Source organism: Monodelphis domestica, chromosome 1 (genome assembly GCF_027887165.1).
Source record: "Monodelphis domestica isolate mMonDom1 chromosome 1, mMonDom1.pri, whole genome shotgun sequence".
NCBI classification, from domain to species: domain Eukaryota; kingdom Metazoa; phylum Chordata; class Mammalia; order Didelphimorphia; family Didelphidae; genus Monodelphis; species Monodelphis domestica.
The window spans coordinates 597,393,368-597,419,542 of NC_077227.1; the positions used below are offsets into that span (position 1 = coordinate 597,393,368).

Consider the following 26,175-nt stretch of genomic DNA (forward strand, 5'->3'; position numbering starts at 1 on the left):
TTCTTTTCTGACTGAGGAGTCACTTCCTCATCACCAGGACAAAGTTGAAGATCTGAATACATTCATTTAAGAGATGAGGGGAGGCTCACACAATAAGAATCACTCAGGTGTCAGCGAGGTAGCATAGTGGATAAAGTGCCAGATCTGGGATCTTGAGGACTTGAGTTAAAATGTGGCCTCAGATACCTCCTAGATATATGACCCTGGGCAAGTCACTTAACCCCAATTGCCTAATCCTTGCCACTCTTCTATCTTAAAATTTATTCTAAGACAGAAGGAAAGAGATATTTTTAAAAATCACTCATGTTTAAACTTAAGAACTTGTAACAGGTAGCACACTTTCTTTCTTTATTTTAATAACAAATTTCCACATAAGTTTTCCAAAGTTATATGGTTCATGTTGTCTCTCTCCCTTTTTTCCTCCCCATTCCTGGAGTTGACAAGCATTTCAATCTGGGTTTTACATGTATTATCACATAAAATATATTTCCATATTATTCATTTTTGTAAATTAATAATCTTATAAAACCAAAACCCCAAATCATATACCTAAATAATCAAGTGATAAATCATATGCATTTTTACTCCAACAGTTCTTTCTCTAGAGGTAGAGAGTATTCTTTCTCATGAGTCTTTCAGAATTGTCCTGGATCATTGTATTGCTGTTAGTAGCAAAATCTTTTTGATCATTCCACAATATTGCAATTACTGTGATCCCCTGGTTCTATTTATTTCACTCTGCATTAGTTCACATAGGTATTTCCAGGTCTTTCTGCAATCATTCTGTTCATCATTTCTTATAACATAATAGAATTCCATCACCATCATATACCAGTCATTCCCCAATGGAGGGACATCCCTTTAGTTTCCAATTCTTTGGCACACTCTACTACATCATGTTGCCTCTCCTAGAATTATAAATGGTTTGTCATTAAAAAGGCAAGCTTAATTAACCTAAAATGTTGTTATCTGTAGCATCTGTCTTTGCAGTGTTTGAGGCTTTTTAAGTTTGGGAAATAGAAATTTAGAATGTGAAGTTATTAACAAAGGATGATATCTGATTTATTGCCCAAGACAGTGAGTTAATGTAACCTTTGAATACTGATTGACAACACAGAATGCTTGCTAGTTTAGTTTGGTGCAGTAGATAGAGTGCAAGGCCTACAGTCAGTTTCCTGAGTTCAAATCTGGTCTTAGACACTTACTTGTTGTTATCCTGACAAATTACTTAACTCTATTTGCCTCAATTTCTTCATCTGCAAAATGATCTGGAGGAAGAAATGGCAAACTTCTTATCACTAAATCACTCTTGATTAAAGAAATGCAAACTAAAACAACACTGAGGTACCACCTCATACCCATCAGATTGGTTAATATGGCAGTAAAAGAAAGTGGTAAATGTTGGAGAGGATGTGTGGCAAAATTGTGTCACTAATGCATTATTGGTGGAGTTGTGAACTGATCCAACCATTCTGAGGGCAATTTGGAACTATGCCCATATATATGTGTGTGTGTGTGTGTGTGTGTGTGTGTGTGTATTGTGATAGAGGCTGGCACTAGAGAAAAAGTGCCAGACTGAAGAGTATTATGAAATTGATCACCTCGACAGGGGCGGGGCCCCAGGAGTGGATTCCTGAGGAGAGAAGACTCTGGCTAGAGAGCAGTGAGGGTCTCTCCGTCTTGAGACCTTGAAGAGAGAAGGTGGATAAAGACTTTCTCCTGAGGGTTACCCATTTTTCCTGCTGGTGAATGGAAATCCTTCCCCCCAACACTTCCCAATTGAAGGGACTTTCTTTAGAGAAAAACTGAGCAGACTTTACCTCAGCTCCTGTTGCCCAGGGGTGAGTCAACCTGACTTTCTCTCAGGGGAGCTCGGGCTGCCAAGGCCTGAGTTCCCCCCAAACTCGAGGAGGGAGGAAAAGGGTTTAGATAGAGAGAGGGACCCCCCTTTTCCCACTTTCCTTTTCCCATTCTTCCCTGCCCATTATTCCTTTGTATTACCTGATTGAGTTAACATTAAAGTTATCTCTTCCCCAAGCTGAGTGTGAGTGAAATGGATCAAGGGGAGACCTTTTGGTCTTGAGTAGTGGAGGGGGGACAAGAGGGACAAGAGTGAATTGGGGAGAGCAGCTTTAGCTAAGGAGGGAAGGCAGAAGGGGGAAAATCTTCAAACCCCCTCCTCTCTCTGAGCCAACTTGTTACATCTGCTGTCTCCCTTGAGCCCCACTTTTTGAGGGGATGCTCCTCTATTTACTATTTACTCTCTCCATACCTCGGGGTCCAAGCCTACCTCCCCTCGGAATACATCCCCTTCCTTCTCTTTATTTTTTTTTAAACAGTATGTATGATGGCTATAAAACCATGCATACCCATTGATCTAGTAATACCACTATATGGTCTATAATTCCAATGAGATAATAAAAAAGGGGAAAGGACCTACTTGTACAAAAATATTTATAGCAACTCTTTTTGTAGTGGCAAAGAATTGGGGAATGGCTGAACAATTTGTGGTACATGTTGGTGATGGAATACTGTTGCGTATACGAAATGATGAACAGGATGATTGCATAAAGAGATGGAAAGACCTACATGAACTGATGCAGAGTAAAATAAGCAGAACCAGGAGAACATTATACAGAGTAACTGCCATATTAAACAATGATTATCTATGAAAACGTGGCTATTCTCAGCAATGCGAGGATCTAGGACAATCCTGAAAGACTTATGATGGGGAATCCTATTCATCTCCGGAGAAAGAACTTTGGGAGTCATCTTTCACATTAGCGTATTTATGGTTTTATTTGGGGGTTTTAGTTATATATGAGTTTGCTCTTACAGCAATAACCAGTATGGAAGTGTTTTGCATGACAATAAAAATAAATTTTAATTTAAAAAATCAGTCAGTAGGTCCTCAAGCTAACTTATTCACCTTGACCCATAGGCTCTCTTTACCTAATTTTAAATTTCAAAATAATTAAATCTATAATCCCATCAATGATGTTTCTAAGAAGACCCTTTGTTTCAAAGAAAGCATCTAGATTACCAAAAGAGCTTTCCTCCAAAAATTGGGTCTCCATAATAATTTGGCTAGGCTCACTTGGAATTTGGGCTTGGATTGAGTTATGACTTTTAACCCTCATCAAGGACCTGGGCACTAGTGATAGAGCCATACAAATACCCTTGCAGTTTCACTTAGCTACCATTGAGGAAAAGGATGAACCTTTCCCCCTTTTCCTCTTCAGCTACACCCAAGACCTTGTGCCTCCTTTTAAATACAAATCAGTGCCCCTTTCATCAACAAAAAGAAGGGCAAGTCTCAAAGGCAATTATAAAGAATTGGCAGTTTGACAGAAATGTAATTTGGTTCGTTATTTGGTTTTAATAGAAGTATTTATAAAAGTTTAATGTAGACATCATTCTTTGTAGATAATGTCAAACATATAGATAAGAAGTATGTACAGAGGGGAAAGAAATGCTATGGAAACAAATGAAATTTTAAAAAATTAATCAAATTGAAACCAATTCTCCCATTAGAAGAAAAAGAGTTACAGAACAGAACAGAACAAGAAACTACCCCCATCAATATGATGCTTCACTGTTCATAGAAACAATATGCTGAAACACTGTTCATAGAAAGAAATATGGGGATATGGTTAGATTAAAATTAAGAATTCTTTTTTAAAAGTAACAACTGAAAGTTTAAAAAATCAAGAGTGTCATTAATGTGTCAGAAAAAATATAATTCAAATGAGAAAATGTCAAAAGAGACATAAAACAATTTTATGGTAAAAGGACTAATTAATAAATATTTTATTCTTAATTTACACACACCAATCAATTTGACAGTTATATTTATTAAAAAAAAGTTGATAGCAATATTAGAAGAAATGGAGAAAATGTAAGAACAGTAAGGTAGGTCAATGTTTCACTATCAGGATCCACAAGTATAGTAAAAATATGAACAATAAAGAAAGATCAGATCTTGATTGCTGTATAAATAGGTCATGAATAAAGGCTAGTTATAAAGAACTAAATAGAAGAATCAGGAAATATACATTCTTTTACAAATGCTTATGGAACTCTCAGAAAAGTTGCTCCTATACTTGGTCAATGAAACACTTTTGGTAAAATTTAAAGAACAAAAATTGTATAGGCTATGTTTTTAGTTCATAATGCAATGAAATTAGAAATAAATATCAATAATATGAATAAAAGATGTTATGTGGAAAAAAACTGACAAGATAGCAAATAATTGGGTTAAAGGATAAATCAGAAGATAACAAAATATATTCAAAAGACAATGAAAATACAAGTGCTACATGCCAAAATCTATGGGATGCAAACAAAGAAATTTGAGAGGCAAATGTGTAGTGCTGAGCACCTACATTATTAATGAAATGAAGAAAGTACATTAATTAAGCTTGCACTGAGGACACTAGAAAAGGGACAATGTAATAGACCAAATGAAAGTTTTTAAAAATAGGGATAGAATTAAGAACAGAAATAAATTGATTAGGTAGAACAAATGAGTTAATATGCTACATCTCACACCATACATCATAATAAATTCAAGCTGGATAATAGACAAACATAGAAAAAGTATTTTTAAAAAGGTAAAAGAAAAGAGACTAACATGTAATTTGTGGAGGAGAGATACATTTAAAATCAATTAAGCAGAAGATATTATTAGGAACCACATAGATATGTTCAAGTACATTTTTCACACAAGACACCCCATCTTCAGTCTCAGGGCATTTACATTGGCTCTTCCCTATTTTTGGAATTCTCTCCTTATCTCTCTATCTCCTGGATTCCTTCATGTCCCAACTAAAAATCTTTCTACAGGAAGACTTTTCCTATTCCCCTTTATGCTAGTGACTTTGATACTAACTCCCCCCTCCCCCATTAATCTTTATATAACTTGTTTGTACATAATTGTTTGAATGTTGTCTCCTCCATTGGAATTAGAGCTTTTTAAGAATAGGGACTGTTTTTTGCCTTTTTTTCTCTCTCCCTAGTATAAAGCTGGCAAATAACAAATGCTTGTTGGCTGGTTGATTTATTATAAAATACTGTGAACTCTCCTTCAATATTAAATGAAAAAGAAAAAAGATTAAAAAATATGGCAAAAACCCCAATTTTAAGTCCAAGTAATTAAATGAACATTAACAGCCTACTTTATGCAAGACACTGTGCTAGGTGTTGGTGTTACAAAAAACAAAATTCAAGTGACTTTGCCTTTTAGTGAGTTTACAACTACTGGACACCTAAAATTTATCAATAACTATGAAAATGAATCAATATTAAAATCCAGTGGATAAATGGTCAAAGGATTTGAACAATTTCCCAGAGAAAGTAAGTTATAAACCATCATTTGAAAACATGCCAACCTTACTAAATATCAGAGGAAATGCAAATGAAAGACAAAGCTCAATGCTAGTAGGTTATAGATGAACATGTAGCCACACTAATATATAGCTAGTGGAATTGCTGATGGAATATGGCAAGAAAGTAATTCCAATAGAATTAATATTTAAAACAGCACTCAGAGTTTGGGGACATGCTATGTATTGGAAAAATCATAGAACTAATCATATTTTTCTAAATGGTAATTTCATTTTTAGGAACATGTTGCTGAGGGCTAACAGAAAGGGAAAAAAGAGCTATCAATTCAAAGATATTTATAGCACTACCATTTTAATTTATTTTTTGGGGGGGTTATTCCTTTTATTTTTTTCAATTGCAGGTAGAAATTTTTTTTTAACAATTGTTCTTTCTGACCTTTTGTAATCCAAATTCTCTCCTTCCCTCTATACACCCCCCTTCCCCCCAAACAACAAATAATCTGATATGTTATTCCATTGCTACCATGGAATACATATTTTCACATTCCTCATGTTGGAGCATTACTTTTTATTCAATTTAATTTCATTTTTAGGTCTGCATTCTCTCTCCCTCACCCATTGAGAAAGCAAGTAAAGCAAAACTTTTACAAATATATATAGTTATATAAAACAAATTCCCAAATTAGTCATGTCCAATAAAGGAAAAGCAAAAAAAAAGCTTCAATCTATAGTCTGAGTCTATCATCTCTGTATTTGGAAGACTATATATTTCAAACTGACATATCTGAAACTGTGGTTGGCTCCACTGTGTTGAACAATGTCTTTTGGTTTGTTTTTATAGTATTGTTGTATAATATAAAATGTTTTCCTGGTTCAACTCTCTTCACTTTGCCTCAGTTCATACAAGTCTTCCCATGTTTTTCTAAAATCACCCCCTTCAAAATTTATTGCCCCCTCCCAATTCATTGCCACAAAGAGCTGCTACACATATTTTTGTACAAATGGGTCCTTTGCCTTTCTTTGATCTCTTTGAGGTATAGACTTAGAAGCTGTATCAAAGGTTATGTAGAAGTTAGTAGCTTTTTTAGACATATTTCCAAATTGCTTTCCAGAATGACTGAAAAGGTTTACAGTTCCATTGGCAGTACATTTTGTACATGTTTTCCCACCCCCTCCAGCATTCGTCATTTTTTGTAACTCAGAGTTGTCTTAATTTGCATTTTTCTAATTATTAGTTCATTCATATCATAATTCATATGGCTATTGATAGCTTGCATTTCTTCCACTGAAAATTGCCTGTTCATATATTTGGCCATATTATCAATTGAGGAATGACTGTTAGTCTTATAAATTTGAATCAGTTTCCTATATACATTAGAATTGTGGCCTTTATCAGAGATACTTGCTGGGAAGATTCTCAATTTCTGCTTCTTGTGTAATTTTAGCTAATAGCATTATCAATAATGGAGAGAAAAATCTTTGGAAAAATTGAATACATTATAGTATGTAATATTAATGAAATGGAATAAGTGTCTTCATCTCTAAGATGAGGGGCTTAGTTAGAGGACCTCCTCCAAGTGCTTATGCTGGAGTTGCCTCATACTAGCACTTGAAAGTTGGTTGGATGGTTGAATTTTCAGCGTGAGCATTCACACTACAAATCAAGGCTTGATTTATTGCTTTGTTGATTGGTGTAGACTTTAAAAAGTGATGGAGAAAAAGTTAATGATGCAGATTGAATTTTAAATTTAAATTTAAAAAATTAAATTAAAAAAAATGCGTACATTTTTCCCCTTCCCGGGAACTGACCGTTAAACATTTATGAGCATACTCATTTGTTAATACCCTTAAGTTTCAGAAGGCAGAAATAGGTTTCCGGCACCAATCCTCACAGGTTAATTCATGGAGACTACAATTCCCAGCATGCAGTGGGGACGAGGCCTATACTACGCTGTGCACAGATCAGGTGACGGGGGAATCCCCGCCCTCCCGATAGCCTGACCCCGCCCTCTTAGCCTCCCTCTCCCTCCCTCCCTCGGGCCCCCTCCTCTCTGGTCATCCCCGGCAATTTGCCCTAGTTGCTGGAGACGGAAGCCGAGCGGGAGCGCTGGTGGCGGTGGCGGCGGGGAGAATGGGGGACTCCAAAGTGAAAGTGGCCGTGCGGATCCGGCCCATGAACCGGCGCGGTGAGTGGAGGGGCAAAGGGAAGGAGGGCAGTGAGGAGGTGGGAGGTGGGAGGGGGTCGAAGGGAAGGTCTCCTCTTTGCGCTTTCTCGTGGGGCTCTCGGGCGGGAGGGCGGCAGGTGCTCTGGGCTCCCTGTCCCCGCGTCCGGCCCGGAGCCCGCCCCCCTGCCCAGAGCGCCACGTCCTGCCCGGGTCGGGCTGCCCCGGAGTCCACGTCCCCAGCTGCCGATCTGACCCCAGATCAGCCCTGAGGGGGAGGAGGGACCCTTCTTCTCCCTTCTCTCTCCCGTCTTCCTTTTCCCTCCTCCAACTCCCCCAATCCTCCCTTCTCTAACTCTGTTCTTCCTCCTCCACCTCTCTCCTGCTCCGTCCTTCCTTCTCTTTCTTCTCCTCAATCTTCCCTTCTCCGACCTTCCTTCTCTGTCCTTCCTCCTCTCCCTTCCTCCACCACCACTGTTTTCTTCCTCTTTTCTCCCTTCTCTTCCTTGTTTATCCTCGCTCTCTCTCTTATTCCTCCCTCCCTCATTATCCCTTCTCCTCTGTCCTCTCCTCCCTTTTCCATCATTCTCCTCTTCCATCTCCCTCCTTTTTTCTTTCTCTTCCTCCTTTTTCCCATTCCTTCACTTCCCTCCTCTTCCTACAACTCCCTCCACTTCTCTTCCTTCACCTGCCTCTTCTTCACTCTCCTCTACCTCCTTCTTCTTTCTTCCCCACCTCCTTCACCCTCCACCTCCCTCTTCCTGAGGCCAGCATTAAGTGACCCCTGTGTGCTAGGGACTTGTGCCCTCACTAGGGATTCCTAGATAAAAAGGGACACAGCCACTGCCCACTGGGAATTTACAGCAGGGGGTGAGTGAATGTCCTCAAATAAGCCTAATCTCAGGTAAAGACCTGAAGGAGTGTAAAGGGTGGTGGAGTAGACAAATTACTCTATTAAGTCAGACAATAAACATTTATTAAGTTTATTCTATGTTCTCGGCACTGGGCTTAGCCCTTTGGATACATAGAAAGGTTAAAAAACAAACAAAACAACTTGTCCCTGTTCTCAGGGAGCAAGATGGGAGAGAACCATTAAAAGTGGGAGTGGGGAGAAACACTTCAGGAAGACTTCCTGAAGGAGATGGCACCATAACTGAGCTTCAGGAAAAGAATTTCTCACTTTCATCAGTCAATCAACTAGCTTTTATTAAGCTATTAATTGCCAGGTGCTGTGCTATTTGCTGGAGGTGGGGGGGGGGATCCCTTCTGTTAAGGACCTCCAAGGCTAGTGTAATATATAACATGCTATGCACAAACAAAATATGTATAGGATAAACTGGTAGTAATTTCAGAGGGAAGTTATTAAGAGATTGGTGCTATTATTATCTCCATTTTATAGTTGGAGAAACTGAGCAAAACAGTTTAAGTGACTTGTTGAAGGAAGGTCAGAGTTGGATTTTGATCTCAAGTCATCCTTATTATAAAACCAGCTCTCTCTCCCCTATCCAGCTGTGGTTGCAAGGAGGTGAGACTTTAAAAGTAAACCAAGGAAGCCTTCTTCACCCATCTCTCTCTCTCTCTCTCTTCTTTTATTTGATTCTTACTTCAACCCTGGGCAGGTGTAGAATATGGTAATGATATATACCCATTTCCCAGGTGAGGAAACTGAAGCTCACAGAAGTGACTTGCCCTAGGATCTGACAGCTAGTAGTAGTAGTAGTATAGCTAGGATTAGGTAGAACCAAGATCTTCTAACCCTACTTCTTTACCTTTCCTTACCCTCTTCCCGTTTACCTTGAAACTTTGTGAACACTGATCTTTTATCTGGAATTGAATAAGAGAAAGCACAAGTCTTGAATCCAAGAGCTTTTTTTTTTTTCTGTGTAATTTATACCCACTTGATCTTTATCCCAAATTTAACCCAGAAGTGTTTAGCCCATGGTTGAATAAATAAAAGAGAATTTGGCTTAATCCCGGTAAGAAAATAGCCAAGTATAAAAACCTTATCTTTGATTCAGCATACCTGATTCCTAAATACCAGACAGTGATAAAAGTGTTGTAACAACATTGAGTTAGGGCTGGGGGAAGGGATGATTTTTTTGTTTACTGTTGAGAAACTTCTGTTTTTACTTGAGGTCATATTTGTCATCAGCAAAAAGTTCCAGTGCCCAGACACTGTTGAAAATGTATTCTGGAAACATGTCCCATAATAGTGTACGGAGAAAAAGAGAAAGAGGAACTGTTTGTGTGAGAAACCAGATAAAGGCGAAATCTTGCTCAGCAAATGTGATTTATCAGTATGGTCTCAAGGCATAGTTTGGTAATTAACATGTTCTTAAGAATCCAAATTAATATGTAACTTGTCAGGTGCTGCCAACAACTGCTTCTGTAGGCTCTTGCTTCACAATTAAGTGAAGTGTTAAACCTGTTGAATAGGTAGACAAAGTCACCTCATCTCTTTGCTAGTCAAGGGTTTGGGCTAGATAATCCTAGAAAGTTATTTTCCAGCTATAATAAGATTCTGCAATTCTAGTGGGGAGAGGGGCATGGATTTACCCACTGTCCCTTGGATAGGAAGTTGATATTACTAATCCATCATCAATAGGACATGGGCTTTGAGTTGTTTTCTCAGTAGTGCTCCAGTCTGTTTTATTAGTGCCTGTATTTGTGAAAAGATCAGGCGTACATTCTGTGTCCCAGAAAGGGTTTTCCTCAGTGTAAAATTACCTCCAGTTCTCTGACCACAGATTGAACTCACAACCTTGGCCTTTTTAACACCATGCTCCAATCAGCTGAACTAAATTAGACAAACAGTAAAAGTTTTTAAAAGCCTTTGTCCTTTTGTTCAAGGACACTTTATTCTAGTTCATTGTGTTTTTATGAACCCTAACTACCACTTTTTAAAAACCACATCTGGGAAATTATCAGAGGGACTTTGAACATCTTATGAATGCCTTTAAAAAAAAATCCTTACCTTGAATGGTAAGGGCTAAGTATGGAAGTCAAGTGACTTGCCCAGGGTCACACAGCTAGGAAGTGCTGATGGAGGCCAGATTTGAATCTAGGTCCTCCTGATTCCAGGCCTGGTGCTCTTTCCATTGTGCTATCTAGCTGCCCCTTACGACTGCCCTTTCACAGATATTTGGAGAAGTCTGAAATGAGGTAACTAAGCTACTAACTCACATGGATACATGATTAGAACTTTTCTTCTCCATGGGTAACCAGAATTTTTTTTTGACATCTTTATAAAGAAAGGTAGCATATTTATTTGAGATCCTAGTGGTTCATGATTTGCAGAAATGTAGCAGGATTGGGAGAGTGATTGTATTTTAAAGATGGTAGCAGGAAGTTGTTTGGAAGGCTCAAAACTATAGTATAATTTGCCAAATGCAATTTGTCACACTCCCCCTCTTTTTCAATTGACTTTAACTCAACTCATCGTCCATCTTCAATTCTTGTTCAGGTTTGAGATGTTTGTGTTGATGAACTAACTTAGTGGCTGATCCAGCTGTGTTTTATAATTTGGGTATATGCATTTATTGGCTTAGTTTCTTCCCAGTGGATCTCTTTTGAACAACTGAATCCATTTGAGGACCCCTTGTAGTGGTCCAGGACTCGGTACTATTAATACAGCGTCTTCTGGAAATTAGATCATGTGGAGAAATTCATCATTTCCAAGGAATGCATTTGAATTCTGTGCAGGACATCTTACAGTGACATCAACGAGCCCTTTTTTTGAGCTTGTCTATCTTTGCTTAAAGACCTGATATGGAGTCTCTTCTTCCAGTGATGATCTATGGCCAGGTATCATGGAATATTAGGAGAATCAGAAATACAGAGTAATGAAAAGACCCATGGTGGCTGGTAGGAGGCTCCATTAATGACTTATGTTTGACAAATGGGGTAAAGGATATTACAAGGGACATATTTGACTAGAAAAACAGATGAGCCAGGCATGTGGTGAGAGAGGGACAGTGTGAGAGCTTAGTATCCAGGATATATCAAAAGAATCAGAGGAAGGCCTCTAGCATGTGATAGATGTTTAATAGAGGTTGCTAAGGTGTGAATAGATTGTAGGCTGCATAGACTGGGGAGGAGAAGGAGGGGTCACTGCTGACATGAGTGAGATCACATTTATTTAGCTATGTTTTATAATTGGTTCTTGTTCACCCCCAAATGCTTATTAATATGATTAAAACATATTGTGTCAGTATAGCATAGGAGTTTTGAGTAGTACATAAAGTCATAGAATTGGGAACTAGGAGACCTTAAATATGCCCAGAGTTGTTTGTATTTTTAATTTAACATTGAAAAACTCTGCCCCATTAAAAACCCCCAACAAAATACTAGTAATATTAATCTCTTAAAACAGAAGGGCAAAGGTTTAGGCAGACTAGATTAAGAGACTTGCCTATGGTTACACAGCTAAGTGTCTGAGGTCAAATTTGAACCCACATCCTCCTGACTCCAAGCCTTGCACTTTTATCTACTTCACCATCTATCTGCCCCACCTTATTTTTTTTTAATAAAGAAAATAATTATAGTAAATTTTGTGAAATGGAAGTTTCTCTGTTCCCTTCAATTGACAGTGGCTTATGCTTCCTGAAGATTATAAAAATGTATATGTGAGTATATGTGTTTAAATAAAAAGTTTTAAAGAGCTTTATTAGTCAGGAAGATCTAAATTGAAACCCAACCTCAGATACTTATTAGCATATGATCCTGTATAAATCACTTAACCCACTACCTGCCTCAGTTTCCTCATCTGTAAAATGGGGATAATATCTAATTCAGTATTATTATGAGGATCAAATGAGAAAATATTTGTGAAGCACTATAAAATGCTTATTATTATGCTACAGAATAGCCATTCACATAAATTTGAGCGTCACTCTGGGAAACTTAGAGGGAAAGAAAACATTTCTTAAAAAGAGAACTAAATTACTCTTTAGCAGAGAATAATTTTGAAACTGATTGACTAACTTTGGAAAAAACCATAAGTGATGGGTAATTAAATGCCATTCCTTAGTAAAACCTCAAATTCAATTTTTTTTCTATTAATGGACATAAAAAACAGAAGGGACTTTGGAAATCATCTAATTCAAACATCATATTTTATAGATGAGGGAACTATATAATGAATTACTGGTTATATTGTGTATGATCTACTGTAAAGTTTGGAATTCCTCCCACCCTTATTTCAGGACAAAGTTCAACTTTGGATACCTCAATACTGTGGGAAGTTTCCAGTTACCATCTGTTTATGTGTCAATCCAATTGTATTTGTGTATTTTTAGTGGTTCAAAAAATTTTACATTTAATAAATGAGCAAAGATCCAGACGTTCAGATTTATCAAAGATAACACATTAGGTAAATTAATTTTTTATATGTTAAACATTAAATTCTAATTTAACAAATGAAATATTTGTAGTTGAGTCATAGATAATTCTTTGATATACTTTTGTCAGGAATTAGAGGTTTGTTTTTCTAAAGTATTAAAGTTAAATAGTGAGGAAGAAAGGGGAAATTTGTCATGAATTTGGGAAATTATCTCCTTATAGATACTGGCTATCAGAATAGATTAAATTCTCTTTCAGACTTGTACAGCTGACAGAGTGACACCTCTTGTGTTCTGTAAAAGTACACTGATTCGAGCATAATTACTGGATGAATTAAAAGTTTTACAAGCATAACTTATAACACCTGTTGGATCATGAAGGCAAACTTGTGTGCTTATTCAGAAGTCTGAAGTTAGGTAACCAGTGTATTGGTGAAATTTTAAGAACTTACAAAAGTTTAATTGACAAATTTACTCAGTATTTGTTTGAAGTTGTACTTTTATGCAGATTAGCCATTGTTTGAGAAAAGTTCCTGTTGTCTGAATGGAGAAGACTGGACTTTAAATAGCAGGTGGAATTTAGCTGAGTATATCATATAAGAAAGACAGTTTCAGAGGTTGGAGATCATACAAGAAAATTCAATTAAAAAATTACAATTACAAACTTAATTAATAACCAATGCTATGTACATACTGTCTCGCTGGGGGTAGGTCAGGAAAACTCATTAAGGTATAGTATAGTCCTTGCCTTTGAAGAACTAGTTTATGATCTGAGGAGTTAACATAGTAAATCAATTAAATAATAGTATAAGACATTTTATCAATTGCCAAATGAATAGTATAGACAGAAATATTATGGTACTGTAGGAATTTTGAGCCTGAAGTCAGGACGACCTGAGTTCAAATTTGGACTCAGTCATTTACTAGCTATATGACTTTGGACAAGTCACTTAACCTCAGTTTGCCTTACTCCATTGGACCAGGAAATGGCAAACCATGAAAACCACATAGATAGCAAAGAGTTGAATGAGATTGAATAACAACATGGGAATCAGAGGAAGAGGTGATTATTCTGGGTTGAGTTGTTTTAAAAAGTTTTGTGGGAAAGACTGGATTTGAGGGATGATTGAGATTTGATTAGGCAGAGAAGTAAGGAAAATTTGAATAGGTATGGCCTTGTGTTTGAACCTGCTCATTGCAGGAAGCCTATTGTTAAGTTTTCAGTGTGAGCATTTATATCTTGGAAATTGGTGAAGCTACAACTGGGCTTGATTTTATTGTTTTGTTGCTTGACTTAAGTGATGAGAAAATATTAATGCAGATTAAATTTAAAATTATGTTTTATACACATTTTGGAGTAGGTGTGGGGTATGGATTGATTGTTAAACATTTACCAGCCAAACCTTGGAGAGAAAAAAACAAAGGTGAAGAGACAGGAATGACAAGCTCTTTAGGTGCTGTGAGCATATTAGCTGAAGGTTTTTGTGTAGCAGGAGATAAAGTTGAAAAGGTTGATTGGAATCAGCCCAGAATTCTAGTCAAAGAAATTTAGAGAATTGCTTTCTAAGAACTCCCTAATAAATACCAATTTTCATAGCTTTATGCATAAATCCAGGAAGAATCAAGAAGGGAAAAAAGTTGATCATTTGATAAAAAATTATGATAAAGAAATTAAGTATATTTATAAGTATTTAAATGTAAAACACCATCAGTTGTTTTTAGAATAATAATTAGTTATTAAATTAAAGGCCCTTGTAAACTTTTTTCAATGATCTGCTTGAATTCTGTTTTTAAACCACAGTCAAATTAGCCATCTCTATAGGCACTAGAAAGCTCTGGGAGATTCTTGAGCATGAGATACTAAGATACAAGTATAAAGTATAATTGCATGAGGTCAAGATAGGGTAGGTAGCCCTGGCTACAGAGCAGTTTGTTTAGGGGTTTTAAAGGACTACAAGCTTCATAGGAATAAAAAATGGGACATGACAGCTAACAAAGCAAATTTAATCTTAGGCTGTCTTAATAAAAGCATCATAGAAGCCAGCAAAAGGAGGTGATAGTTCTTCTGAGGCAGTTAAGCAGTGCCTCAGTAGATAAAATGCTGGGCCAGGAATCAGAAAGACCAGAGTTTAAATAACTGGCCCTGGATGCTTATTCTGGTAAAGTCACTTAATCTCTAGACAGAGGTTAGTTTCCTCGACTGTAAAATGGACATAATAATAGCATCCACCTGCGGGGGGTGGGGGGGATCAAATGAGATACTATTTGTAAAGGGCACAGAACAGGGCTTGGCACAAAGTAGATGCTTCATAAATCCTTTTTTCTCCCTTCCTCCCCATCCCCATCCTCATTCCCATGGCTCTGACATATCTGGCCTGTAGGTTGACCTGGGTACCATAGCTTAGAGCAATGTAGAGGCACTGGAGGCAGTGCCATCTGAGGATTATTTGAAGGAACTAGGGATGTGTAGCTTGGAGAGCAGAAGACTTACAGCAGTACATGATCACTGTCTCGAAATGTTTTCAGCATGTACTACCCTTCCTAAGTCTTCTAGAGGGATTAGTCTTGTAATTTTGGGCCCCTGAAAGTAGAACCAATAGTAATGGGTGGCATTGGTGGAGGAACAGGTTTTGATTGAGTATAAGGAAAGAATTTTTAGCAACTAGTTCTGTCCAAAAGTGGAACAAGATAGTGGTTTCCCCATTACCAGCTGTATTCAAGATGCCTGGCAATTTTTGTGTGTGTGTGTTGTAGAAGGGATTCTTACTGAGGTACAGGCTTAAGGTCCTTTCCAACCCAGAGAATTTGTGATTCTTTAAAGAAAAGTTAGCAAATGTATTTGAATAAAGAAGATCAAAGCATGAAGTAAAAAGAAAAAAAGGTTGGGAAGTTCAGTAAGGTGGAGTAAGTTGATTTGGAAATTGGAAGCCTAAATTCATTATTTAAAATTAGATGTAGCCCATAATAGAGACCAAATATAGGGGATAGGAAATTGGAAAAGGGGATTTATGTGTTTAGGTGGCAGGCATGAAAAAGAACTATTTGGAATATTCAGAGTAGACTTGGAGAGGTGAGAGTATAGCAGAAGGGAATGAGGTCAGCAGGAGAGAGGATGTGTAAGTGGGAATGCCTGTGAAGGGGGGCTTCTTATTACAATGGTCTCTCCTTTCATGGAGAGTTTGACTTCTTGAGGGCAGGAGGATGATGAAAACATGTCTACTGTAAGCATTTTTCTTTTTATGGTACATACTCAGTCTCTTCTTAAATCAGGAACAATGATAATTTTAAAAATAATTTTTCATTCTAGGTATCAGGGCTTTGGGTGACAACAGAAATGTTTGCCTGTGTTTTCTAGAACAACAGAAGGGAACTGTTTGCTTGCATCTACTTGATATTCTGATGGTGAATGAGGCACACATCTACCACAACAATCTTTTGTTCTCACTGGCAATTCAATAACTTGGGTTTAAATTTATATAAATCTAGTTGAAAGGCCCCTCCATCCCCTGTGCTTTTAAAAATAAAATTCTTTTATATTGAGATAGTATCCATTTGAAATGATAATTTATTTCTTCTAACTTTAGGGGTCAGTGATATGAATTTAATGTTCAGTTTTGTTTAAGTTGATTCTGATTCTTCATGTCCCCATCTGGGGTTTTCTTAGCAAAGATACTAGAGTGGTTTGCTGTTTCCTTTGGCTGCTCATTTTGAAAATGAGGAAACTGAGGCAAACAGACTTAAAAGCCTTTCCCAGGGTCACACAGTTATTAGTATCTATGGCTGGTTTTGAACTCTGAACTCTGGCCTTCCTGACTTTAGGTCTAGTATTCTATCCACTGAGCCACCTTCGCTGCCTTTCCCCTTTCTCTGCCTTACCCTGTATAGTTACTACTGATATACTTGTTGCCATAAGATGGATTTTATGTGTTTAGGTGTTTTTCCAATAGTGGTAATTAATTTAGAATTGTTCCATTTATATACTTTTATCAGGTTACTTATACAATTACCAGAAAAATATATACTAGAGAAAATTTGGTGGCATTTAATAGTGTAGTGTATTAATATGGAACATATCAAAGTTTTTTAAAATAATTAATTTTTCTCTTTAATTACATATAAAAACAAATTTTAATATAGATATTTTAAATTTTGAGTTTTAAATACTTTCCCATCATGCCTCCTCTCCCTCATTCCTGAGATGATAAGCAAATCTGATACAGATTTTACATGTGTAATCATGTAAAACATTCTTCTATGTTAGTCATTTTGTAGAAGAAATCTTAAAAGAAAGGAACAAAAAAATAAAACATAGTATGTTTTAGTCTGTATTCAGACCCTATTTTTCTCTGGAAGTAGATGCTATTTTTCATCATGAGTTTTTAGAATTGTCTTGGATCACTATTGTTGAGAATAGCTAGATCATTCACAGTTGTTATCATACTATATTGGATATTGCTATTACTGTGTACAATGTTCTGGTTCTGCTCACTTCACTTTGTATAGTTTATGTAAATCTTTCCTGTTTTTTTTTCTGAAATCATCCCACTCATCATTTCTTACAGCACAGTGGTATTTCATTACAATCATATGCCACTTGTGGAAGACATTAAAGTTAATTGATCCATATCTAGATTAGAACTATGCCCTTAACCTTATCAATATTGAGTGCTAACCATCAGACTTAACCAACTGAAGATACCCCAGAAAAAGAATATGACTAAAAATACGTTTAGTTTGACAAGCAGTTTTAAAATTATTATATTGGTTTCTCAATCTCTATAGTAGGTGCTATATGAGATTAAAAAGAAGCATTAGTCATGGTGCTGTCTGCAGGGACATTATAGATGTAGTTAATGATATACACACATTAAAACTGGAAAGTATTATATATATGTATATATAAATGAACTTATTGTATAATGCTATCAGAAGCTTTAAGAACTGAAAGGAACATAAAATGGGCCAAGTTCATTTAAGGGGGCTTCCCAGAAGAGTTGAGACTTCAGAAAGACCTTAAACAATGTGTAGGATATGGCCAGACATTTGTGGGTTGAACATTAAAGAAAGGGGTCTAACTGGAAAGAGAAGTTTGGTTGTGAGGAGAGTGAGATAAGGGTGGATAAGTAATTGGAATCATATCATGAAGGGCTTTGAAGGCTACATTGGGAAATTTAGATGATAGAATTATGGATTTGTAGCTAGAAGGGATTTTCAAGGTATACATGGAAACAAACTTAGAGAGTTTGCACAATTATCTAAGGTCACCAGGTAGTAACAACAGAAGTAAGACCTGAATGCCCATTGTCTTGCTCCAAATTCAGTGTTCCTTACACTGCATTGTCACACACCAGGCAATAATAGGTGGGAGAATGTGGAATGGTTGGGGGGGGGGGGTGTATAGTGGCTGTATCATAGAATACATCAAAAGAATCATTGAAAAAGCCTTTTGGCATCTGGTTAGGCTATACAATTTCTGTGATGTTGCTGCTGTCTAAAACATTGTTGGAATTCCTCTTCAGGAATTGTCTTCTGTCCCTATAATACTACATTTATTTGTTATCCTTTATGGTGGCAAATTTTATTCTTTGAGAGTGGACTTGATTTTTGAAAAGAAGAGATTCAAAACCAACTGTATTGAAAAAATTTGAGGTTGTTAATGCCAATTTTTGATAAATAGCATATGATAATGCAATACTGGAAATGATTTTGTATATGTGTTTGTGAGTGTGTGTATTTGTTTAATAAACTGGTTTTAAATATACAGTTCTGAAAGTGAGTTCAAAAAAGATTTTGAGAAATAGAAGCTTTATTTGAAATTAATGTGTAGCCCCCAGTGCCAATCACTTTTTTGGTTACCCAAGTGTGTGATCACTAAATATTCTTTTATAGTTATATATCTTCTATATGTTTTTATTTAAAGATTGTCCTGATTGAGAGAAATTAAGATTTTTCAGGTTGTATCTGCCTGTCCAATTTTATTCATTGTAGTGAATTTTTTTTGCATAATTCTATTGCTTTCTTGGGAGTTTCACATAGATTTTCATTCATATTTATTAATTTTTGAGGTCTTTATAGTAAAGAAGAATGTTTACCACTGCATTTTATAGAAATGCTAACCTAATCATTAAATCATCTCTGGCATTTTTTTCTTTTTTTATACTGTTCCCTTTATTGTAGTTTATCCAAAAAACGTTTGACAGTTTTAAGTCTTCTTGTTAGCTGCTGCTAAACTAATATGTAATTACTTTGATTAGAAAATAATATACTTTGATTTGTATAGAAAACTCTCCTTAAGAGAGCCACCTGCTTCTCATTTGTCTTTGAAGAATCTTGAGGTATGCATGTCTCTTCCCATTTTATAGTTGGATAAATTGAGGTTGAAAGGATAATTAACTTATCATACGTGTCACCTACTACATTATTTATGAAACCATTACTGGTACCCAGGTCTTTTAGTTGGAAGAAACTCATTAGAAATAGAACTTTTAAGGCTAGAGATCTAGATATTGCCCTACAAATCAGTGATCTCAAAGATCAGAGTCCCAGTAAAATTTAGGGTGGTTACTCTTTCACATCACTCCTAAAAATGTACTAGGGCATCTTTCTTTCTTTCTTTCTTTCTTTCTTTCTTTCTTTCTTTCTTTCTTTCTTTCTTTCTTTCTTTCTTTCTTTCTTTCTTTCTTTCTTTCTTTCTTTCTTTCTTTCTTTCTTTCTTTCTTTCTTTCTTTCAAATAGAAATGACAACAGAAATATTGGTTTAGAATGTGGATTTATTCATGGAACATTCCACAGGTGAATGGTGAAAGATTATGAGTAGTCCATTACAGAACAGTGAAGATGTAGAGAGGGGAACAGATGAGAAGAAAACTTGGTGTTATATCCAACTAAACTGAATCATGCTAAGACCATTTATAGATGAATTAAATGTCAGCACATCTATAATAACTCATTTTTGTCAGTCAGTAAGTATTTATTAAGTGTCTGATATTTGCCAGGCACCATACTAAGCACAAATAAAAGTAAAAGACAGTCCCTACCCTTAAGGAAATCAAAATGAGAAACTTCCTATCAGCTGTAATACTTAAATTCCGCTCAACCTTCATTATGGTCCCACTCTGGGTATCTGCTCCTTATGTTTATTGCATTGTAGTGTTGCAATCTAATGGGGGAGCCAGAATGCGAACAATAATATATAAACAAGCCATGTAGAATAGATAGGATGTAAACACCAGAATTAGGAGAATTACCTGTAGAGGGAAACTAGGAGGGAGAGATGAGGAGGGCATAAGGAACAGCCAGTGAATATGGTGGGAGCCCAAAAATGGAGAGATAGAGCTTCTAGGTGTCCAGTGTCACAAGATCAAAGAGTATGTAAGAGGGCATGAGGGAAGACTTGGAAAGGTAGGGGAAGGCTTTGAACAAAAATAGATTTTATATTTAATAAGGTGATAGGGAACCTCTGGAGTTTATTGAGGTGTGGGTGGGGTGATCATATTGCCAGAACAACACTCTAGGGCAATGATGGTGAACCTTTTAGAGACCAAGTGCCCAAACTGCATGCATGCCATAGGTTTGTCAACATGGCTATAGGAGAAACTTTGGTGGCGAAGTGGAGGTTGGATTGGAGTGGTCAGGGACACTAGCTGGCAATTTTTTTCTTAAACCAAATTCCTAGACCTCAGGTTAAAGTATCCTGATCTAGAGGTGCCACATTTCTCCTTTTATTTTCTTTTTTATCTTTTTCCTTGGTCTTTTTATCCATCTTCTTAAACCCTTTGAGTTGGATGTTCCTTAGTTTTCAACCTTTGATTCCCTTTTCTTTATTTACATCCTTTAACTTGGTATTCTCATTCATTCCTGTAGTTTCTACCACCTCTTCTGTGAAGATAATTAGTTGATCTGTACCTCCAGTCCTACCCTTGCAACACCTCTTGCATTCCTCACTTCTTTATTCTTCCAGAATAATCTTAAATAGTATTTTTGTAGCTAATTAATATTATATCTTGTATTATCACCATCTGTACATGTCCTATCCTTCTAGACTGCATTTCACAAGGGTGTGTGTCCTCACATATTAGTATATATTTGTTGAGGAAATGAGATCATGAGAGATACTCTGTGATGCCCCCAAACTAGATCTGGCAATAGGTGATTAGATTGCACTGTTGAATTTTCATAAACTACATCAGTAAGAGAAATATTGTAAAAAAATTGCTAGGACTTCTTAAATAGATGAACTGCCCTTATAAGACAACCAGGTGCAGTCTTCTGAATGGACTGATCAGGAAGGCTCACCTCTCTATCTCACTTACCAAGTGAATTTAAAGACAAAACAAAACTACTCCTACCATTTGCTTAAAGTTGCTAGGTTTTAGTCTTTTTTTTTTTAAGTTTTCCTTAAGAAAATAGAACACAAGACTGGTAAATTGTAATTGTTATGAAGAGAAGAGATTAGAAGCATTAGTTATGTTTAGGGGTTATTTGAATACCATGGGTGGATTCCAGAGCTCATTTTCAAGATCATGTCTAGTATGTAAATCAAGGAAAACCAGTATTCCTAGATTTTAGATCTTGTTTCAAAGCTATAATTTCCCATTTTTTCTTTCTTTTTAAAATCTCTATCTTTTAACTTAGTACCAGTTGTAAGACAGAAATATGGCAAGGGCTAGGCAAACAGAATTAAGTGACTTGACCAGGATCACACAACTAGGAAGTGTCTGAGCATAATTGAGGCCTAGTATTTACTGTTTTTCTGAAGAAGCTAAGAAAGCTGAATGCAAATTTGATAATCCAAAGTAAGTTTGCTTGCAATAAAAATGACTATTCTCCTCCTTAATACATAAGTTATGCAGGGTATTCTAAAAAGTCTTAGTGCAAAAGTCCTAGCTTAAAACTTCACTAAAACTTTTTGAACACCTTGTATGTAGGGAGTAGTCCAGGCCCAGCCCAAATTTTATTATGATGTCATTGGGGAGAAAGCAGTAACTGATGTGTACATAGCAGTAAGTCTTGTTTAAGATGATTATTCAGTGTTAAATGATGACTCATTTGCTGGTTGGATAGGCAAACTTATTAGCTGTTAATGTTTTCACCTTTAACCCTAGGAATTAGCTCTAGCAAAGGAACTCATTTGTTTGGCAAATGCTATGGGATCTAGTCTTATTAATAATAATAGTTTATTATTAAATTATAACACCTAACTGGGATATAGTGCTTAAGTCTTGAAAATGAACTTTTATATACATTATCTCCTTTGATCCTCACAACTTCACTGGTCTCTAGGTAGGCACTAAAGGTATTATTACCTCCATTTTACAAGTAAAGAAACTAGGGCTTAAAAGATTAAATTACTTCCTATCTATGGTCAAACAACTAGTAAGTATTGGAAGTGTAATTCAAACTGGGTCAAAGGTTTATATGGATTCAAAGTCCAGCCCTCTTTTTGGAATCAATGGTTCTGGCCGATTCACTCTCACATTTTGAATTAAAAACATTACCCCCACTGATTGATTTTATAAGATAGCACCCCATTTTTTTAGTATTTAATGGATCCTTTATATAGCATTTAAATAAGTTTCAACCCATTTTTTAAATACCCAAATGTTGAGAAACTATATGCCTACTGTATTTTGATGGGTTTATGTATGCTACAATTATAAGGGAAATAAGTGTATATTAATTGGAATCTGAATCATTTGAATTTTAATGATTTTTGGTTTGGGTTTTTAAAAATATGCATGAGGTGTTTTTTTCCATTTTATAATTTTTTACTTCCCAACTTTAAATTTGACAATCTCCTTTGGTTCACTAATATTCTGGATAGTGAAATAAGTTTTTTTTTTTTGGTTTGTTTTGTTTTTGTCAATGGAGACTTTGTCCTATTTGGCATTTTGTCAGTTACTTAATTTTATTCAAACAGCTAATAAAATATTTCATAGTACCAGTTTTGAGAACTTAGAGTCTCATAGTTAGAAAGGACCTTAGGTGCCACCTGGTTTAATACATATCTGTAGCATCTCTGGACATTTAGCCTTTGCAGTTTGACAGGTAGCCTTTGCTGGAAGATGTTTAGTGAACCTACTACCTCCTGTGGCCACCCATTCTACTTTTGGATAGCTTTAATTGCTATTGAGACCTAATCTGCCTTCCTGCAATTTCCACCTATTGTTCCTAGTTCTGCTTTCTGGGACTTAGCAGAGCAAATCTAATTCTTTTCCCATGTGACAGCCCTTCAGATGCTTAAAGAAATCATGTCCTCTTCACCCCCCCAGCCTTTCTTTTTTTTCTAGACTAAACTTTCCATTGTCATCTCCAGTCTATTAAATATTCCCATTGCTTACCACTGATCTGCTTCAGCTTGTCAGTGCCCTTCTCCAATTGACCATCAAGTATTCAGTAAGTACCTACTGTGTGTCAGGAACTCTTATTAGACTGTCATTTTTTATTTATGTATTTCTCTTTCTTCAGGGAGTTTATATTCTCTTGGGGGAGACATGTATATAAACACATTATTTCTGAAAATGTATTGCCTAGAGCAGAACAAAACAGTCTAGGTTTATTCATAGGTTTAAAGCTGGAAGGATCTTAGATGATATTTTAGACTGATTTTCTTCACTTTACAGATGAGGCAAGTGTGGGCTAGATAGAAATTAGTTCAGACTATTCACTAGAATAGACTGAAGCTTAAATAGTTTGGCTACATTATAAGAAGACAAGACTCACTAGAAAAGACCCTGATTTTGGGAAAGACTGAAGGTTAAAGGAGAAGGGGTCAGCAGAGGAGGAGATGGATATAGAGAGTATCCTGGAAATAATGAACATGAATTTGGACAGAAGGGTTTGGCATGCTATGGGTGATAGGGCCACAAAAAGTTGGATACGACTGAATGACTGAACAACAAGGGCTAGATAGGTTAATTGATAGGGCAGCAGTAAGCAGCAGATAGCAGGTTTTGAACCCAGGTTCTCTGATGCCAAATCCAGCAATCTTTTGGAGGCATGGTACAATGAAATGTTTTAGGATTGAGAACAAATGTTTAAATCCCAGCTCCATCACTTACCACTGGTCTGAGTTGGGCCAAGTAACTTAGCTCTCAGCCTTAGTTTCCTTCTCTGTAAAAGAAGGTGATTGGATTAGATGTTTGCTAAGGTATCTTCACGTTCAAAATTGGTGATTTCATCCTGTTGCTTTTTGTTTGGGCACGCATCACTGGTATCATATATTCTAGCCATAATTCACAAGTTGTATAGGAAACTTTATGATGGTACCTTTTTAGAAAATACCACTAAACAAAAAAGGATTAGTAGTTTTGTTTGACTCCCTGGCCTGAGTTAGTGTAAAAGAGAAGATGCAAACATAATCTAGCAATAATACTAATACAAAAAATAATTTGATTCTGCCAAGCCCTCAGGTGTACTCTCTTCACTCATTCAGTTAGTTTTTAATTTTTAATAGGCGCTGTTCCAAAAGCACATTTGTGAGTTGGTTGAGTCATATATTCCCAAAGAAACAATGTTATAAATGGTAGTTAGGTTCCCAAATCAGTCCACAGAAGTCTACTTAAGCCATAATGTAGCCAACTATTTTGTACTTTTCTCTCTTCTTGTTTTTATGGGGAAACATGTAAACTTGAAGAAGCTAAGAACACATCACCCTCAGCCTCTGTAAAAACAGTCCTTCTGACTTTTCCCCAGTACCTTTGTGAGAGGGGAGCTCTGTTCTTGCCCATATTACTAGCAATTAAGAGTAATTCCTAATGCCATCCTAATTCCCAGCTGCTCAATTCTTGAGAGATTATTCCATGCCCTTTTCTACTCTGCTCTGATTTAATTTAAGTAAAAAGTTAATACTATTCTTATTATTTCTCATTGACATTTTATATACTAATGTTTTCTGAAATGAATTCTAGTTCAGCCCCTCACCCATAGCCTATCATTTGAACTGAGGATGGGAATGTTCTTTCCTTTCCTCTCCTCCTTTACTTTCTGCCTTAGTAACATATCTAAGACCTGCTTTTATGGATAAGGTCTAGGTAAACAAGATTAAGTGACTTGCCTAGGGTCATACAGTTTGGAAGTGTCTGAGGCCACATTTGAACTCAAGTCTTCTTTTTTTTTTTTAATATATTTTATTTGATCATTTCCAAGCATTATTCGTTAAAGACATAAAGACATAGATCATTTTCTTTTCCTCCCCCCCACCTCCCATAGCCGAAACGTAAGTCCACTGGGCATTAGATGTTTTCTTGATTTGAACCCATTGCTTTGTTGATAGTATTTGCATTAGAGTGTTCATTTAGAGTCTCTCCTCTGTCATGTCCCCTCAACCTCTGTATTCAGGCAGTTGCTTTTCCTCGGTGTTTCCACTCCCATAGTTTATCCTTTGCTTATGAATGGTGTTTTTTTTTTTCTCCTGGATCCCTGCAAGTTGTTCAGGGACATTACACCGCCACTAATGGAGAAGTCCATTACGTTCGATTATACCACAGTGTATTAGTCTCTGTGTATAATGTTCTCCTGGTTCTGCTCCTCTCACTCTGCATCACTTCCTGGAGGTTGTTCCAGTGAACTCAAGTCTTCTTGACTACAAGCCTGGCATTCTGTCCACTGTACTATTTAGCTGCCCCTTGTTAAGGGTAAAAATTAGGGTTGTTGACTATATATATTATACTAGTGGTCTCCAGGGATTAAAATTCAATCCCAATAAGTACTCAAGTCAGTTTGGGATTTTTATGGTGGTTGAATTACAATAGAGGGAAGAAATTAAGAAGAAGAGAGAGAAAAGGGAATTGGACTGCTCTGGCAAGCCAGATAGGAGTTCAGAGGCCTAGGCCAAGGGGCCTTCTCAGTCTAGCTTGGCTTCCAGACATGAGGCCTCCTCCAAGATGAGGGGCCTCCTAGGAGGATAGCGCTTTATGAGGTAAAGGGAAAAAAGGAATCAGCCTGAACCACTCACCAAGCACCCTAAGAACACCACCACAAGCTCCCAATGCTGAAAGAGCCCAACGTCTCCACGAGAGAGACAGGAGCGAGAGTAAGAGGCTGGCGAGAGGAAGTGCGAAATATATAGGCAGTTTTTTACATCACTTCCTGTGTCTCACATGTACCAATGGTAGCTTAAGCTTGACTTAGGACAGCCCAGGGGGTCTGTCAGTTGTTTCTTATTTGTCACTTGCTAGCACATGTCTGTCATAGGCCATCCTCCTCAACACTTAATCCTTAAGTAGGGGTGTATACATTCCTGTTTGCTAGAATTCTAAGACTAAGCAAAATGGAAAAAATCTAAAATTCATACCATGGGAGTTTTCTTATGATTGAGTAGTGGTGGCA

At 36.7% G+C, this 26,175-nt stretch overlaps 1 protein-coding gene across 1 annotated transcript in view; it reads left to right on the forward strand.

Moving 5' to 3' along the window:
* The first annotated feature begins 7,343 nt into the window (after window positions 1-7,343).
* The window catches only part of KIF13B (kinesin family member 13B), a 267,035-nt gene continuing 248,203 nt past the window's right edge, over window positions 7,344-26,175 (forward strand). The window contains exon 1 of the mRNA XM_056813715.1: window positions 7,344-7,531. Within this exon, the coding sequence (XP_056669693.1) occupies window positions 7,477-7,531 (55 nt within the window). The 5' untranslated portion in view covers window positions 7,344-7,476. The remainder of the gene's footprint in view (window positions 7,532-26,175) is intronic.